Genomic DNA, 19,909 nt, shown 5'->3' on the forward strand with positions numbered 1-19,909 from the left:
GAATGCAGAAGTAGAAATTCAGATAAATCATAAAAGTAGAATTTATAAACTAAAATGCTTAATTACTGAAGTATGTCCAGTTTTCTATTATTCCTAATATTGAGGGAGAATATGAATAATTAAATGTTACCAGTTACACCAAACCCTCAGTTCAGTCGTTAGTTTATAACTTCCTTTCCCATCAAATCTTTTATCAGAGATGACAGTAATGTTTTGTGTGTGATTTAGTTTGATTTTTTTTGTTCCTCTGCCAATCTTTGGTGATAACTAGTGAACTCAGAAGGAGAAAAAGAATATCAAAGTCTGAATAATCAGTTCATTGATAATATAATTGATTTATTTACATTTTTTAAAAAGGGGAGTTGTGACAGGTTCTTTAGTGCTCTTAATTTTTATGTGGGGTGACCTTAGAAGTTACTGGCATTTACTTTTTTTTTTTTCCATTTATTTTTATTAGTTGGAGGCTAATTACTTTACATCATTACAGTAGTTTTTGTCATACATTGAAATGAATTAGCCATGGATTTACATGTATTCCCCATCCCGGTCCCCCCTCCCACCTCCCTCTGGCATTTACTTTTTAAGATTAGTATACCAAAAAAAAAAAGATTAGTACACCAATGAATGTTTTAGATAACTTAAAAATCATATTAACACATTAACTTGATAAAGCTTCTGTAAAGTGGCCTGTAGACAAAAATCTTGTTTACTTTCTAAGAACCAAGTTACAAAGTGATTTAGCACGATTGCATTAATATTGATTTTTTCCATACAGTCGTAAATTTAGCCATCTGTTTCTGTTGCAATTTTCTAGAAATTATTTTAAATCATTAATAGATGTGACTTCTATCTAACCCAGTTTGACAATTTGGAATGTTGATATAGCTGCCCTACCCTGGAGTTACTGTTTGAATGTGAGTATTTATTGAATGGTTGTAAATGTGCAGGATAGAATGTTTTTAGTTTAGAATTATTGAGTAGGCCTAGAGAAGTGATTATTCTGTTATTTTATCAATAAATAGATTATCAAGCTGTTCTTTCAGAAATATGACATAAAACTACATAAATTACATAAATCAGTTTTGAAAAATCAGCTTGTCATTTTAGACAATATTTAGTTGCTTAAGGTCCACTTCAAGTTTGTTAATACTTTATCTATGGCTGGAATTATATTTCATTATAAAGTTTCCTTTGATTTCATTATAGATCATACAAATGTTGCCACAAAACCCACTTTCAGAAAACATAGAACCATTGTGCCACACTTTCTCACCATCTCTTTCTGTTAATATCAGTGATAAAATAATCATTAGGTATTTTAGACATATTCTGCTTCTTGACTTTCATAGTACTTTAAAATGGCATTTCAAAGAATATTAAAAGTATTAATTCACATCTTGAGGATTTGGTTAATTCCCTATTAGATAACTGTCATAAGTATATTCTCCATTTTTTATTAATCTTGTTAATAAGCCAGTATTACCATGTATGAAGGAAAACCTTCTATGGGGACTTTTATGCTTAGCATATAATCTAGTAAAATTTGCCATAAGAATGTAACTAATAAATACACTTATTAATGATGTATATGCATCAGTGTATACATTTTCATTCCAGTGAACAAATTTTTAAAAACTATGCACTTAGAGCAAGATTTAAAAAAAAATAAAACCCAGTATATTATTCTCTAAATTTGAACTGTTCTTGTTCAACTTGAAGTTTGGTTTTGTTTTTTATTTTGATTTTTACTTTGTTTTTGTTTTTCTCTTTCCTGGCCTAAGTGGGAAGAAAATCCTCATGTCAGTGTTTTGTGAGCACCAGAACCTTTCCGATTACTAGTCTAGACTGAGCACTTTTGTGTTGGTCTTAGTTTGCCATCAGATCTTCGTATTTCAGCTTGCTAGGCTTTGGAAATCAAAACCCTTTAATTACCTGCTTATTTTAATGGCTAGCTAGGGCCTTATCTATGCTTATCTCCTTTTCACCTCAAGGACCTTAGAATCCCAAGCCTTTGTACAGGTGAGCTGTTCTTTGCTCTGCTTGATTCAGTTCGTTGATGTACTGCTTAAGCTTATCCTACTTTTATATTTTCCTGATGGCAAAGGCAAAAAAGGTGGATAAAAACAAAATCAAGCTATGGGGCAATTCTCCACAAAGCCCTTGGTAGTCACCTTCTTATAAGAAAAGTGTTTGCCAAGCCACCAGCTTTATTTTCACTGACTCACTCTATACTCCTTCCTTCCGTGTCATTACTCTTTTTAACCTCCTTAAGAGTCTGTCAGGAATTTTGCAGCCTGACAAGAGGCTTCTTCAGAGCCAACTACTTTTTTTCCTCAGAACCTAAAATAAAAAACGAGTCCTTTTACTGACAGAAAAAGAAAAGAAGACCTTGTTAGACCATTTTTCTGTGTTGCCCAATTTCATCCAGAAGTCTAGAAATGGGGATGTTAAATGTGAGATCATTCTTAGATTTTGTGTAGTGGGTCTTTGAGTTCCTAGTTATTTAGTTGACTCTGAAGCAGGTGCCAGGTTTAGTCTGCACATTCCTTCCGCCCTATTCTCAGGCTTACAGGTTTTGTTTTGTTTTGTTTTCAGATAACTCTCAGGTAAGAGGTAAGAGAAACACCAAACCCCAAAGGCAGAAGGATCTGTCTATAGATAAAGGGTGAGAAACTAGAGGTAGAATGGCTTATGGGATCTGCCTCTTTGAAATTACAGAAATTCCATGTTCTTTTTTAAAGTGGACTTAAGCACTGATTATCCTAAAGCCTTAGTGCATGAGTGATGAAGATTTGAGTTTAAAAATTGGAAAAGGTGATCCAGTGATTGCCTAGAGAGAAACAACTTGCTGAAGCTGTGAAAAACAAGTTAGACTCCTGCAGTAGTCAGCCATGTCTATATCTGATTTCAAAATGCGGATTTTGCGGTAAGACAGTGAAGGGAATGCAGCTGGCTTCTATTTGGGGAATCTAATCTGTATGTGTTCTTAACGCACACTCGTATTGATTGCCATTCAAATCTAGGAGCTATTTGTGCTTCAGGTTGTGGGAAGATGTTGAGACAGATTTGAAAAGCAGGTTCTACCTCATATCGTAGAAGGTTCATTAGTTTTCTTGATTGAAAAATATTGAAAAATATCTAAAATATTTCTAATATCCCCTTTATAAAGTGAAGCCTGTCCTTAAAATGACTTTGTAAATACAGTAACCTAATCCCTTTTTAATGACAACATAATTTTAATTGATACTTATCCAGAAAGTTGACTGCTGATCTTTATTTGACCTATATAGGTTAAGTTCATTTTTAACATGAGGACAGTTTCAAATGATATATCTTTATAAATAATGGTTATAAGTCAATTTACATATCAAGAGATTTATCAGTTTGTTAGAGTAGCCATCTTGTTTTTTTGAGGGATTTGATCCAAGTCAAAATAATGAAGCTGTTAATAATACACGTTCCTATTCTTCACAGAGTGTTTTTGATAAATGTATATAATAGCGTATATACAAGATTTGCATTTGGGCAGGTCTACTGAATGCATTGTCTGGAAGAGCTTTGACTAAATTCACAGATGTTCTATTTTTTTCCTTAGTCAGTAAATGCTGTTTAATACTTAGATTAATATTTATACAATGACATTGGCCATACAAATCCTCCCACTTTGTTCCTTTATCACACACGAACAGAGCATAGAATTAATTGTCCACCTAATTAATTTAGGGATAGGGTAGAGTTGCCAGATAAAATACAGGCCTCCCAGTTAAATCCCAATTTCAGATAAACATACTTAAACTGGATTTAACTTAGCTGCCTATATTTATCATTGCTAAATGTGGTAACCCTAGGTGGGGGAGAAGCAGGAGGAGACCAGTAGGTATGGGCACAGTTGTGAGACTTAAACACAACTGAGCATGTAGTGACAAGGGTCGCCTTTATTTACTCTGATGTGAATACCAAGATTTTCGCAATGTTAATTTTAAGAGTCCAACTCTTTTTGTCTTTGTAAGTGCATTCCTGAAAACAGGCCTCAGAAATAACAAAACTTAATATATTGTTCAGAGATACATGGCATTTTAAAAAGAAGTAAGGGCACAGTAAGTCAGGTCTGGGCTAGTGGTTCCCTCTAAGACAAAGGCATCGGAGTCCGGCACGCGGTGCTGCTCTCATCTTGATGCTGTTCTCATTCTCGGGTAACCTCATGTGTCACAGTTTAGTTTATTGGTTGTGCTTCATAATTACATGTGCGAGCTACATTATACTCTTGTACATATCAAATATAGAATAACAGTTTAAAAGTTAAATTAAGACAGACTTCAGTAAGAAAATTAGCCTATATGCAAAGTTTCACTGCTTATACTTTCCAAAATAAAACCGAAGTCAAAAAAGTCAAGAGGCAGTCGTTTCTGTCTTATCTTCTCTGGATTAGCCATCCTTAGTACTTTGTATCATCCTACTCAGTTTCTGAAACATTCAGCAAATTGGTTTCTCTTTTGGATATGTTCTCTTTTATCAGTGTTTCTTTTAAAATATGGTATCCCAATGACACATGATATTCTAAAGTGTGTTGTTATTAGTGGGAAGTAGAGTAGAATTTACCCCCCGCCTTGTTCAGGACATAATAGTTTTGTTATGCCTGCCAATGCAGGAGACATAAGAGACGCAGGTTCAATCCCTGGGTCAGGAAGATCCCCTGGAGAAGGAAATGACAACCCACTCCAGTATTCTTGCCTGGAAAATCCCATGGACAGAGGAACCTGGAGGACTACAGTCCATGGGGTCGTGAAGAGGCGGACATGACTGAAGTGACTTAGAATGCATGCAATTCAGCCTAAGATCACACTAGCTCTTTCAGCAGTCGTATGCTGAAGTCATAGCAGTCTTTTATGACTCTTTCAGCAGTCACATCACAGCCTTTACTCTGTCTGAGAAATCAACAAAAGTACCTGAATGTTTTCATGTGATTTGTTAAGTCACATCTCCCCAGTCATGCATTTTGCATTTATCCCTACTACATTGTATTCTGTTAAGATTTGGCTGATGGTTCTGACCTGTTGAAATATATTTTGGATACTGTCTGCTAGTATATTCCCTAAGCCCTCCAACTTTGTGCCATCTGTAAATTTGGTAGATATGCCATCAGTTTCTTCGTGTAAGACATTAGAACATCAAGTGGATAGAATATCAAGGATAGAGCACAATAAAAATTAATACTTCCTAATGGTTTTTCATTGATCCATTTACACCTTGAGTAATGTTTAGCCAGTTACAAACCCACCTAAGTGTATTCTAGCCTACATCCCTTTGTTGTTTAAAAGGTATCTTAAGAGAATTATAAAATTTAGTACAAATTTGTATACAAAAATATCCAGATTTTTTTTGTGTGTACAATATGCTCTTTATGTTCTAGGCCAGTAGCCCTATCAAAAAAGAAAATTAGGCTAATTTTGCATGTTTGGCTTTCTGTGAATGCTTATTCTTAAATAAGAGTATCTTTTCCTTATACCTAAGGCCCTTAAACCATTTCATCATGTGTTTAAGTATTTTGCTTGACATTGACATCAAGTGAATCTGTTTGTAGCACTACTTGCTTTCCAGTGTTGACTACCAAAGTTTTACCTACTATCCTCTTCCATACTCTGATTCTTCAGAGGTTTTAGAGATTGAACTCTATAAATTCTCAGCTTTTGCTAAGATATAATTTGTCTGGGATAGAAGACCTGAACTCATTTAGAGTAGCCAGGTATTTTTATCTCTTTGAATGCTTTGGAATTCAATTTCCTCATTCTATAATTTATTTTTCCCTTTCTGGTTTGACTATCAGCAATCTTTAATTGGAAAAAAAAAGAATCTATATTTTTCACATATGTACATTCAGTCAAATCGTGTATGATTTGACAGCCTGCCAGACTCCTCTGTCCATGGGATTCTCCAGGCAGTGGGCTGCCATTTCCTTCTCCAGGGAATCCTCCTGACCCAGGGATCAAACCCACGTCTCCTGCATTGGCAGGTGGATTCTTTGCTGTCTGAATCACCAGGGAAGCCCAGCCTATTACATTATATAATTTATCCACGTATAAGCAGACTGCAGTTTATTTTTGTTATTCTTGTTAATATAAATTAAAATAATAAAAAACTGTCTCTGGTATTTTTTAAATCTTCTCACATTCTGAGCAACAGTCTCTCTGATACTGTTCTTATAGGTTTTTGTACTTTTCCTCGGATGTGTGTCCATTCCATCCCTCCAATCTCTTCTGTATGGTCTCCTTTAAAATATTCCTTACGACATATCGCCGTGGAGATGCAGTCAACAAAATTCAGACAATGAGAAATTCTACAGGATGAACAACCTAGTGTTTTTGTTTGTTTGTTTAAGACTTATTTAAAGAGCAGTTTTAGATTCACAGCAAAACTGAGGGGAAGGTACAGAGATTTCCCACACACCCCATCCCCCAACACATGTATAGTCTCTCCCATTATCAGCATTCCCTCGCCAGAGTGGTACATTTGTTACAACTGATGAACCTCCACTGACACATCAGAATCACCTAAAGTCCAAAGTTTCCCTTATGGTTTAGTTTTGGTGGTGTAGGTTCTATGGTTTTGGATAACTGCATAATAGCATGTAGCCATCATAGTATCGTTCACAATAGTTTCACCGCCTGAGAAAAATCATCTTTAGGATGAACAGCCTAGTTCCTCAATACGTGAACTGCAAGAAATAAAAAAATGAAAGGAAACCTACTGATTGAAAGAGACATAGCAACTGATTATGGCACATGAAGCTTATTTGGATATTGATTGAAATGGACCAACTGTAAAAAAAAATTTGAGACGATCTGGGAAATCTGAATGTTTACTGTTTATAATAAGGAATTGCTAAATTTGATAATAGTGTTATATTTTAGATACGTATTGAAATTTTTATGGATGAAGATTAAATAATTTCTGAGATGTGCTTCAAAATAATCTGGCAAGGGAGTGGAGGGAGGCATGTTGATATTGATCACTATTGACCATGGTCAACATTTTATACATGTGGGTTCATAGTATTATCCCAGTTTTGTGCATGCTTGAAATAGCCATAACTAAAGGTTGGAAAAACTGCCCCAAAATATTTTTTTATGGTCACATACATTGTTACTGGCAGATTCACAACTAAAACTCAGGTGTCCTGATTCCAGTTCATGTTCTTTTACTGGGTAGCTAAACTTACAGCCTTTCTACTTTGAGGTTGGTGTCATGGTGCCCTTTCAGTCTTTGGGAACCCCCAAACCTTCGCTGGAGAATTTGTGGTGGCACTCCTAGATAATTAAGACTTTGATAAATGACCAGTTTCACTTGACTGGCTACCTGCCCATATGAAAGTAGGAAGGGATTTTAGACCTCTTAGGGTAAACTGACAGGCTGCATGTGTTGTTTGAATCAGTAAAGAGACCCGGGTCCTAATCAGACCCTCATCTTCGCGTAGCTCTAGGAGGGCATGACCTTGTCTGCCTTGTTCACTATTTTCCAGCCAGTGTCTAGCACTGTGCTGGTATGAGGTAAGCAGTAGGTAAATGTTGAATGAAGGTATTAATTTAACCTTCTTCAGCCTTGTTTTCCTCACATGTGAAATGAGACAGTGGTCTAAATGAGTCTTCCTTCAAACACTGAAAAAATTTTTACTGATTTAAAAAAAAAATCCCTTTAGGACTTTGAAAAGAATTACTGTAAATTTCTTTTTAACACTGGGTAATGTCTATAGGTAGTATGCTCACTTTTAACACCTGGGACAGAAAACTCACAGTTATTATGTTGTATCGAAATCCCTTAAATGTAGTCTCCTGCTATGCATTTTCTGATGGATTGATTTTGTTTCTATTAAGTGAATGAATACGAACCATGGTCTCCTGCATTGCAGGCAGATTCTTTACCAGCTGAGCTATGAGGGAAGCCCACTGATGTTCTCACCATCAGTAAATTAAAGAGTCAGGTTTATTAGCAATTTGCAAAATCAAGCTCAGGCTTCCCAGTGGCTCAGTAGTAAGGAATCCACCTGCCAATGCAGGAGACACGGGTTCAATCCCTGAGTCGGGAAGATCCTTAGAGAAGGAAATGGCAACCCACTCCAGTATCCTTGCCTGGGAAATCCCATGAACAGACGAACCAGGGGGATACAGTCCATCGAGTTGCAAAGAGTAGGACACAACTTAGTGACTCAAAAACAACAACAAAATCAAGCTAAGAGAGTTATAAATAAAATATTGCATTGCTTGCATATTTTGAATTGAATGCAGTTATTATTGAAAGGATTTGACATTTTGCTTTCTATGGAAACTTAGTGAGCAGCTTTTAGATAAGTTGTAATTATTGTCGTCAGATCCAAATCCCAGTGATTAGCACCTACCTTTGGAAGTAATGACCTTATTATTCTAATAAAATTTCACCTAAGGTGTCTGAAAGTTATCACTGGATCAGGTCAGAGTTAATAAAAGAAAAAATAATTCCTATACTGCTCTGCAAAATGACCAGAGCAATGTTTTGATGCCATGTAACATTTTAAAAATAATGTTGTGTAGATACTAAACTGCATTGGTGGTGGTTGTTCAGTTGCTAATTCATTTCCAACTCTTTGTAACCCTGTGGACTGCAGTACGCCAGGCTCCTCTGTCCTCCACTATCTCCCAGAGTTTGCTCAGATTCATGTCCATTGAGTTGGTGATGCTATCTAACCATCTCATCCTCTGCTACCCCTTCTCCTTTTGCCTTCAATCTTTCCCAGCATCAGGGTCTTTTCCAGTGAGTCAGCTCTTTGCATCAGGTGACCAAAGTATTGGAGCTTCAGCATCAGTCCTTCCAGTAAATATTCAGGACTGATTTCCTTTATGATTGACTGGTTTGATCTCCTTGCAGTCCAAGGGACTCTCAAGAGTCTTCTCCAACACCACAATTTGAAAGCATCAGTTCTTTGGCACTCAGCCTTCTTTATGGTCCAACTCTCACATCCATACATGACTACTGGAAAAACCATAGCTTTGACTAGACGGACCTTTGTTGGCAAAGTAATGTCTCTGCTTTTTAACACACTGTCTAGGTTTGTCATAACTTTCCTTCCAAGGAGCAAGCGTCTTTTAATTTCATGGCTGCAGTCAATTTTATTTTATTTTTTAATTAATTAATTAATTAATTTTGCTTTACAATATTGTATTAGTTTTGCCATACATTGACTTGAATCCGCCACGGATGTACAAGTGTTCCCCATCTTGAACCCCCCTCTCACCTCCCTTTCCATCCCATCCCTCTGGGTCATCCCAGTGCACCAGCCCTGAGCACCCTGTATCATGCATTGAACCTGGACTGGCGATTCGTTTCACATATGATAATTTACATGTTTCAATGCCATTCTCCCATATCATCCCACCCTTGCCCTCTCCCACAGAGTCCAAAAGACTGTTCAATACATCTGTGTCTCTTTTGCTGTCTCGCATACAGGGTTATTGTTACCATCTTTCTAAATTCCATATATATGCGTTAGTATACTGTATTGTTTTTCTTTCTGGCTTACTTCACTCTGTATAATAGGCTCCAGTTTCATCCACCTCTTTTTTTTTATAGTTATTTTAGTTCTATTTTATTTTTTTTCCATTTATTTTTATTGGTTGGAGGCTAATCATCCACCTCTTTAGAACTGATTCAAATGTACTCTTTTTAATGGCTGAGCAATATTCCATTGTGTATATGTACCACAGCTTTCTTATCCATTTGTCTGCCGATGGACATCTAGGTTGCTTCCATGTCCTGGCTATTATAAACAGTGCTGCGATGAACATTGGGGTACATGTGTCTCTTTCAGATCTGGTTTCCTCGGTGTGTATGCCCAGCAGCGGGATTGCTGGGTCATATGGCAGTTCTATTTCCAGTTTTTTAAGGAATCTCCACACTGTTCTCCATAGTGGCTGTACTAGTTTGCATTCCCACCACACCCTCTCCAGCATTTATTGCTTGTAGACTTTTGGATAGCAGCTATTCTGAACTGGCGTGTAATGGTACCTCATTGTGGTTTTGATTTGCATTTCTCTGATAATGAGTGATGTTGAGCATCTTTTCATGTGTTTGTTAGCCATCTGTATGTCTTCTTTGGAGAAATGTCTGTTTAGTTCTTTGGCCCACTTTTTGATTGGGTCTTTTATTTTTCTGGAATTGAGCTGCAGGAGTTGCTTGTATATTTTTGAGATTAATTCTTCATCCGTTGCTTCGTTTGCTATTATTTTCTCCCATTCTGAAGGCTGTCTTTTCACCTTGCTTATAGTTTCCTTTGTTGTGCAGAAGCCTTTAAATGTTGAGTTTTAAGCCAGCTTTTTCACCTTCTTCTTTTGCCCTCAAGAGGCTCTTCAGTTCCTCTTCACTTTCTGCCATTAGAGTGGTATCATTTGCATATCTGAGGTTATTGATATTTCTCCCAGAAATCTTGATTCCAGCTTGAGCTTCATCCAGCCCAGCATTTTGCATGATGTTCTCTGCATATAAGTTAAATAAGCAGAGTGACAATATACAGCCTTGACGTACTCCTTTCCTGATTTGGACCCAGTATGTTGTTCCATGTCCAGTTCTAACAGTTGTTTCTTGACCTGCATACAGATTTCTCTGGAGACAGATAAGGTGGTCTGCTATTCCTATCTCTCTAAGAGTCAATGAAGCAGAAGTAGATGTTTTTCTGGAATTCCCTTGCTTTCTCTATGATCCAATGAATGTTGGCAATTTGATCTCTGGTTTCTCTGCCTTTTCTAAATCCAGCTTGTACATCTGGAAGTTCTCAGTTCACATACTGCTGAAGCCTAGCTTGAAGGATTTTGAGCATAACCTTACTAGCATGTGAAATGAGTGCAATTGTATGGTAGTTTGAACATTCTTTGGCATTGCCCTTCTTTGGGATTGGATGAAAAACTGACCTTTTCCAGTTCTGTGCCCACTGCTGTTTTCTGAATTTGCTGACATATTGAGTGCAGCACTTCAACAGTGTCATCTTTTAGGATTTTAAATAATTCAGCTGGAATTCTATTACCTTCACTAGCTTTGTTCATAGTAATGCTTCATAAGGCCTACTTGACTTCATACTCCATGTCTCTGTCTCTAGGTGAGTAACCACCCCATCATAGTTATCCAGGTCATTAAGATCTTTTCTGTATAGTTCTTCTGTGTATTCTTTTCACCTTTTCTTAATCTCTTCTGCTTCTGTTACATCCTTACTGTTTGGTATTGAACACAAATACTGTAGCTGCAAAAGGAAAACTCTAGAATTAAAATGCTAAATGGATAGGAATGGGAGAAAGCATCTGTCACACATTGATTTATATTCAAACATGAGCTTCATTAGTATAAACTCAATGTAGTGAATGCATGAAATTAACTTTTTACAGAAAACAGGATATAACGAATTAAAATATTCTATCTGTATCATAAGTTGCTGAAATGCTAACCTTAAAATTGTTTTTATATTCAAACCTGAGTGCAAGCTACACTAAAAATTAGTATTTGATCTGTAAGCCATGTGGGTTTTTTGTTGTTGTTTTTTTGTTTAGTAGAATACCAATATTTTTTTAACTTAGACTCTATTTTGGAGCTGTTTCAGAAATTGTTTGTTTTCATGTTTAATAGTATAATTGATAGACATTGTCTTTAATTTCAGAAACTGTGCTGCAAAATCAAAGATTTACTGCATTTGTAATTAGAATATGTTGGAAGATTCTTTTTATACTATTAGGTGATGAAGGTAGTTTCGCCCATTAAAGTCATATTTTTGTTCAGCTTTGTAAGAAGCACATTTCTTATTTCCATGAAGCTTTGTTAATCATATATTTAAATGCATCAAAAATATTTGATTTAAAAATAACCTATAGTAAAAACTTTTGAACTTTTGAAGTTCTCATTTTGGTTTATAAAAGTTTTGTTTAAATGTGTGGTAAACTACCAGTACTTAAATATATCTACCTGTTACTTTGGTTTTCTTAAAAATTTCCCATATGTATGGGGTGTAATAAAAAGTATTTACTTTTTTATGGGAAAATTGGGGCTTTTTATGGGAAGAATTACTAACCTTAACATTTAAATAAGGAGGAATCTAATATTTAGTATCTACAGAAAATTTTGAAGGAGTATTTTTTAGTTAACTAGATGTATCAATATTTACCAGACATTTCTGGATGTCTGTGTGTGTGTGCTGGATTATGTCCATGTTTTCTATGATGTATCTCAAATTTAAGGGAAGTCAGAGGGTATAAAATTTAGATCATTAATCATGGTATAAAAATTACATCTTCACTCCCAAAGTAATGAAGGGTCTCAAAATAAACTTTCCTAACATTATGGAATTCTAAAAACCCTTGCTTAAAGGTCTTGCAGCTAGTTGGTTGGGAAAGCCAAGAGTAGAACTAAATTTACTTGATCTAGTCCCTTATTTCTCTTGTCCCCAAACTCGAACATGAATAAATTGCCTTTAGGCACATAATCACTCTGAAATAGTATAATAATATTATCTCTACTTTGAATGTATAGACTGAGTTACAAAGAAGAGTTGAATGGTTGTCTGGGGAGATCCTCATAATATCTGGATTCTTTCTTTACCACTACAATTACATTTTTAAAAACCCGGTTTCCCAGACTAAAAGCAAAAGCTAGAAGGGGAGGGGGAGGAGAGCTTTTAAAGGCAGGCACATGGCCAACTGTATAAAGTGACCACTTCCACTGAGGAGGGAGATATAAAGCTATAAAACCCAGACATTCCAAGCATGGTAGCCTACGGTCCTGTAGTGTGAGGGCACATAAATCCTCTGTGGCATTACTGTATTAACATATAGTGTAGTATTTGAGCATAATTATTCTGAGTCAATAGCAAAGGGAAAATGTATATCCTTTAAGAAGGTATTTTCTAGAGCAAGATTACTGAAATGGCAAGGCTTAGCCTATAATGTACTTATTTACAAGCTGCTTTTGAAATTTGAAATTCAAAAATAATTAAAACACTTTCAGAAGTTTGGCACTGAAAAGAGAAGCTTCATTTCTCTGGCAGTTTTCTATATGGAACATTTCATTATTTTATTTCCTAGCAGTGCCAGATCAATTAGATGTTAATTGTAGTTGTTAAAGGCAGATCAGGATTCAAGCCTTTGACTTAATTAGTTTAGTCCAACCCAAGAAGCAACGCTAATTACCTTTACTTTGGTGTTCATTCACAGCACTGCTTAGAATATTCTCATAACTTTCATCCTTTAAGGCCTTACACAGAAAAAAGGCAACATTGCAATGTAGTTGAGACAGTGGACCCTAGAGTCAGACTGCCTAGGGTCAAATTCTGGCCCAGTTATTTACTAGCAGTGCAGTTACCCCATCTGACCCAAGCTTCAGGGTTTTTTTGTTGTATAAAATAGGGAAGATATATAACTTATACCTCATTGGAAAGTTGTGAGGACTAAAGCTAAAGCAATCAAGTCTTAGCACAGTTTTTGGCACATGCTTAGTAACTGATGGCCATTGTGTAATTGTTATTACAAGGCCCCTATTAAGAATTTTTCATGTGGGAATACTAAATAATGATTTACTGTTTCTTATAGTGAAATAAATTGTTGTTTTCACATTTTGGCACATGATACAAATCATTTTAGCTAACTTTGCAAATTATAAATATGCTTTCAGTTTTTACTAGGTGCTAATGTTCTATTGGAAAAGACCCTGATGCTGGGAGGGACTGGGGGCAGGAGGAGAAGGGGACGACAGAGGATGAGATGGCTGGATGGCATCACTGACTCGATGGACATGAGTTTGAGTAAACTCCGGGAGTTGGTGATAGACAGGGAGGCCTGGCGTGCTGCAATTCATGGGGTCGCAGAGTTGGACACGACTGAGTGACTGAACTGAACTGAATGTTCTATAAATGGATGAAAAAATTTATCACAAAAAATTCTGGTCTTACAGACTACCTGTTAAAAACAAATTTAGGCTTAATCAGACTGGAAGAAGCTACAAAGTATTTTACTACCTACCAAAACCTTAACAACCTTTTAATATTTACATTATGTTTCAAATATGAGTGGCTTTTCTTATTAGTTTTTTGTTTAATGACATCACAAAATGCAAGCAGGATCCCATTTTAATCCCCAGCTCAGTATAATCTGGTGTTTTTCATGTTCCCTGTTGTTAAATAGGCTGGAGCTTTATGGGCTGTAGGGTATCTTTTCTGTATCCAGAAATTGGTCTCAGGCTGCTCACTACTGACAGACTGCCAAAGTCCCTTGGAGAAACTTGGTGACACTCATTATTTGTGAGTTTCAATGGAGCAATTCAAAGCTGCTGAGGAAACTACAGCTTATTGTGTGTGCCCCATGTGCTCTCTCACTTAATCCTATGAAGTGTAAATGGTTTTACCCTTTTCCAAAGGAGGAGATTGAGGCTTGGAGAAATTAAATGAATTGATCAAGATCACACATAAGGTAAACGGCAGAAACAATATTCAAGCAACATCTATCTGCACATGTTCTTTTCACTACATTCCCTTGGCTCTCAAAAGGAAGTAATAAATTATTTTTTATGGTTTGTACATAGTTATATGTAAAGCTCCACCATAACCAATCAGAACTGTTTCCTTGTATGTCAACAACTGATCTATAACTTAGAGCTCTTTATGAAACCAGTTACATACAAGAGAGAAAAATGTGCCCTATTCTATTTTTTTTTTTTTGACAGCTAAAAAACCTGATCAGATTTCTCAAAATGGAAGTCATGAGGAAGGCAAATTTTCTTTTTCTTTCCTTCTCTACCTCATATGGGGCTTAACTTTTTTGAAAAAAAATCTTACTTCCTCTTGTCTCTATACCTCTGTGGCAGGTGATTTTCTTCTTGGTTGGAATTCAGAATATGTGCTACATGGGAATTTGAGCCTCTTCAAGGTTTTTTGTTTTTGCTTTTTAACCTTTTGTTATTGATTTGATTGCACGTGTATTATTTTATACATTCTTTGTGTAGAATCTTGATTCCTTATTTAAAAATTGGAATAGCCTTGGTCCTAATCACCTCTGGATAAAGAAGATTTTGTTACAGAGCAGTATATGTTTGCCAGGGAAAACAAGTAATTGGGGATAAAATTTTTTCGTTCCTGGAAATTATCCTTTATTAAGATTATATTGTCCAGGCTCTGCAATAGGCAGGTACTATTTTATACAGCCACCTTTTTTTTTAAAACAAGCTCTAAAAAACCCCTAAACTAGGATTGTGTCTTAATCATCTTCCTTCCCTTAGTCTCTGATATATAGTAAGTGTTTCATAAATGTTCATTGAATAAAGGGGTTGATTTTCTATTGAGTGGCAAAAGTAACTTTTTAATCACACTTTTTTTAAATTAGAGGTCAAAGATTACTCAATTTGGCACATGAGAAGCTTGGTAGTAGGACTTGATGCTTCTCTTGATTCTGCCCCTAACTAAATGTGTGACATTGGGGAAAGCCATTTAGTTTCTCAGCTCCTCAGTTTCTTTACCTATAAAAAGAGGCTCTATGGCTAGATAGATCTTGAAGGCACCTTTCTACACAAAATTGTATCATCTGTGATCACTGCATTTAAAAAATTTAGAAATGGCTTATTAATATTTATGATTTAAAATCTTCTTAGTGTGTAACCCTGAAATATAATAAGCAGCTGTAAGGGTATGTCACTCTTTTATGTTTTGAAGCAGGTATCAAGTTGTTCCGATTTGAAGAAAAACATGGGGGGTGAAAATAATTAGTGAAAAGTTACTTTTTAAAATTATCATATCTAAAGTAGCCTGTATTTAAGAATTGAGTTTTGTTGTAGTAAAAAGCAAAGCAAAAAAGAGCTATGAACAAAAATGGTTTCTCTCTCTTTAAAAGTAACGTAAATGTCTAATGTATATGAAGCTTTTCATCCATTGGGCTTCCCTTTGTGGCTCAGCTGGTAAAGAATCCACCTGCAATGCAGGAGACCTGGGTTTGATCCCTGGGTTGGGAAGATCCCCTGGAGAAGGGAAAGGCTACCCACTCCAGTATTCTGGCCTGGAGAATTCCATGGGCTGTATAGTCTGTGGGGTCACAAAGAATAGGACGTAACTAAGAGACTTTTTTTTTTTCCCCAAAGTAATGTGTCAGGTTTTTATTTGAGTGACTTTCACTTCACTTCACGTCACTATAAATCAAGGAAGCACAAATTAAGACTGCAGTGAAATATACTTTTGCCTATTGAATTTTCTAAACATTTAAAAATAACACTCATTTTTGAGCAACTCCTGCAGCTCAATTCCAGAAAAATAAATGACCCAATCAAAAAATGGGCCAACAAACTAAACAGACATTTCTCCAAAGAAGACATACAGATGGCTAACAAACACATGAAAAGATGCTCAACATCACTCATTATCAGAGAAATGCAAATCAAAACCACAATGAGGTACCATTACATGCCAGTCAGGATGGCTGCTATCCAAAAGTCTAGAAGCAATAAATGCTGGAGGGGGTGTGGAGAAAAGGGAACCCTCTTACACTGTTGGTGGGAATGCAAACTAGTACAGCCACTATGGAGAACAGTGTGGAGATTTCTTAAAAAACTGGAAATAGAACTGCCATATGACCCAGCAATCCCACTTCTGGGCATACACACTGAAGAAACCAGATCTGAAAGAGACACATGCACCCCAATGTTCATCGCAGCACTGTTTATAATAGCCAGGACATGGGAGCAACCTAGGTGCCCATCAGCAGATGAATGGATAAGGAAGCTGTGGTACATATACACCATGGAATATTACTCAGCCATTAAAAAGAATTCATTTGAATCAGTTCTAAAGAGATGGATGAAACTGGAGCCCGTTATACAGACTGAAGTAAGCCAGAAAGATAAAGACCATTACAGTATACTAACACATATATATGGAATTTAGAAAGATGGTAACAATAACCCTATATGCAAAACAGAAAAAGAGACACAGATGTACAGAACAGAATTTTGGACTCTGTGGGAGAAAGCGAGGGTGGGATGTTTCGAGAGAACAGCATCGAAACATGTATATTATCTAGGGTGAAACAGATCACCAGCCCAGGCTGGATGCATGAGACAAGTGCTCGGGCCTGGTGCATGGGGAAGACCCAGAGGAATCAGGTGGAGAGGGAGGTGGGGGGGGGATCGGGATGGGGAATACTTGTAAATCCATGGCTGATTTATGTCAATGTATGACAAAAACCACTACAATATTGTAAAGTAATTAGCCTCCAACTAATAAAAATAAATGAAAAAAAATAACACTCATTTTTGGCAAGGTTATTAAGAAACAGATATGAAGAGCAATGGGAGTGTAAATTGGCACAGCTGTTCTAGAGAGCAATTTGAGAGTTTCTCCAAATGCTGAAAAGCATGTATACTTTTAAGCTGCATTTCCACTTCTAAAGAAATTTGTGGAAGAGTACAAAGTTATATTCACATTAATGCTAATTATAGTGTTATATATCTAGGAAAACCAAAGATGCAAACTCAAATCTCTTGGTGGTAAGACTATGGGTCACTTTAATTTTCTTTACTTTTTTATGTTCTCTACATCTTCTGTATGTACAGAAGAGTTTTTTATTTTATTTTCAGAAGAGTTTTTTAAATGGCAAAATATATAAATGTTTTTAAAAATATGGGCTTGCCTTTAATGAGTGTATAGGATTTCCCTTCTCATAGCCACTATTCAACACCTTCTTGCTTTTATTTCTGAACAGGTATCCAGGAAAAGTTGGGACTTCAGCATTAAAGGTAAGTTGTGGTTTGTGAAAGTCATAAGTGTATTTCTACAAATCGCATACACTTTTCATTCATTTTTCTCTTTTTTATGTAATTCTTCATTTTCTGCTTTTGCTTTCTACTACTTATTTTTTGCTAAGTAATATTATCATTGTATCTTATTTGAGGTGTGATTAAGTATTCTAGAAGTAACCTAGTTAAATACTGTACTGTAAGAAAGGGACTATAAGTCTTTTGTAGATTTCTACTAATTTTTATTTGGTTTATAATTTTTAGAATAAAGGAACACTTGTATTTGTGTATGTGTGTATTTTATAAAGTAACCAAAACACTTGTATATTTATTATGGGCACATGTATGGGTATCATAACTACATATAAAAATCAATCCTAGCCTTATATTCAAGCAAAGAAATTTAATACTGAGAAATTATGCCAATGAGAACCATTTTAAATACAGGAATATCACCAAACAGAACTATTTACATCAAATAGAATATATACTGTATGTGTATGTTTGTGTATGGTGGTGTTTGTGTGTATGTCTGTACACATGTATGTATAATCTCAAACATGCCATATATTTTTTTCAGTTCCACTGTCTCTACCTTCTATTTATATATATTGGATACTGATAATCTTTGATAAATTATGGGATATTCATATTCTATATTCTGTATTCATATTCATATTCTATATAATATTCTATACAGTCGTTATGAATGAATTAGTTATATACAATAACATGGATGAATTTCAGTACCATGGTGTCGAGTTGGGGGGAAACAAGTCACAGAAAAATATGTGCAGTAAGATTCCATTTATATTAAGTCTCAAAACATGCAAAATTAAAGAATATATTGTTTAGAGTTATAAGCAGAGTAAAACTAAAGAACAGCAAGAAATGATAAGCACAGAGTTTAGGATATCAGTCATCTCTGAGGGGGTAAAGAATATAATGGAAATGGAGAAGGATATACAGGAGACTTGAAAGCAAATAATAAGACTTCTTTTTATTAAACTGAGTACTTAAGAAAGGTTATATCATAATTCTTTAGTCCTTATATTTTATAAAAATCCTTTATATGAACTATTTAATAAAACCATTTAAAAAATAATACATGGACATGGTTAAAGTTCACTCAGTGTGAAAATAAGATGGTTGAAATTGTAGCTTCCCTCCCATTCCTCACCCTCCATTTCCCAGTCCCCCTATCCACAGACTGTTGCTGGTTATTCTTGTAGATTTTAAAAGCCATTTAGATTGTAAGATGTTTTTAGGTTATCACAAATAGGTTTGGGGAATTTATTTTATCTCAGTAATTATAGATTGTCCTTAGCTTGAATAAAATTAGGTAGAAAATGTACATATTTAGTAAATAAAGATGAAGTTAGATATTTGGTTTTTTTTTTTTTTTTACTTTTTATATTGAAATAATTATAGAGTCACAGAAAGCTGCAAAGATAGTACAGATAAGTCCTGTTTATCCTTCACCTATTTTTCCTAGTGGTTATGTCTTAATTATAGTATATCAAAACCAAGAATTTGACATCAGTACAGTGTAAGTGTATAGTTCTGTGTCAGTTTGTTACTTGTGTATATTTGTGTAACCACCACCACAATCAAGATGAGATTTTATCACCACAGAGATCTTCCTTTATAAAGTCATACCCACCACCTCCCCCACAGTATCCCTAATCCTAGGCAGACACTAATCTGTTTTCCATCTCTATAATTTTGTCACTTGAGAATGTCCTAAAAATTGAATCATATAGTATGTAACCTTTTGAGATTGGCTTAGTTGATCCATCCAAGTTGTTGCCTGTATCAGTGGTTTATTCCTTTTTGTTGTTGAGTAATATCCTATGATGTGGATGTACGTGGGTTATTGAGTGCTTATTATGTATAACAGCATATCTGTTGATATCTTAAGCAATCTAAAGAAAAGTTTGATATAGTCCCAGCTTTTGATGACTTTACAAGCTCACAGAAGAGAGCTATATATAAGAAGGGATGATAGATGAGGTATTGATATTTGTAGACTGAATAGATCTTAAGTACTACACAAGGAGTTTGGAGGAGGAATGGGAAGATAGAACAATGGTGAGGGCAGTGTTACCTGGAATAGCAGAGAAAAGTTTTTGGGAGG

The 19,909-nt window shown here is 35.6% G+C and overlaps 1 protein-coding gene across 1 annotated transcript in view; it reads left to right on the forward strand.

Moving 5' to 3' along the window:
* The window catches only part of WDR44 (WD repeat domain 44), an 86,968-nt gene that overhangs the window by 10,152 nt on the left and 56,907 nt on the right, over nt 1-19,909 (forward strand). Inside the window, exon 2 of the mRNA XM_020881539.2 lies at nt 17,739-17,772. Coding sequence (XP_020737198.1) covers nt 17,739-17,772 — 34 coding nt within the window. The remainder of the gene's footprint in view (nt 1-17,738; nt 17,773-19,909) is intronic.

Source organism: Odocoileus virginianus, unplaced genomic scaffold (genome assembly GCF_023699985.2).
Source record: "Odocoileus virginianus isolate 20LAN1187 ecotype Illinois unplaced genomic scaffold, Ovbor_1.2 Unplaced_Scaffold_1, whole genome shotgun sequence".
Lineage (NCBI taxonomy): Eukaryota > Metazoa > Chordata > Mammalia > Artiodactyla > Cervidae > Odocoileus > Odocoileus virginianus.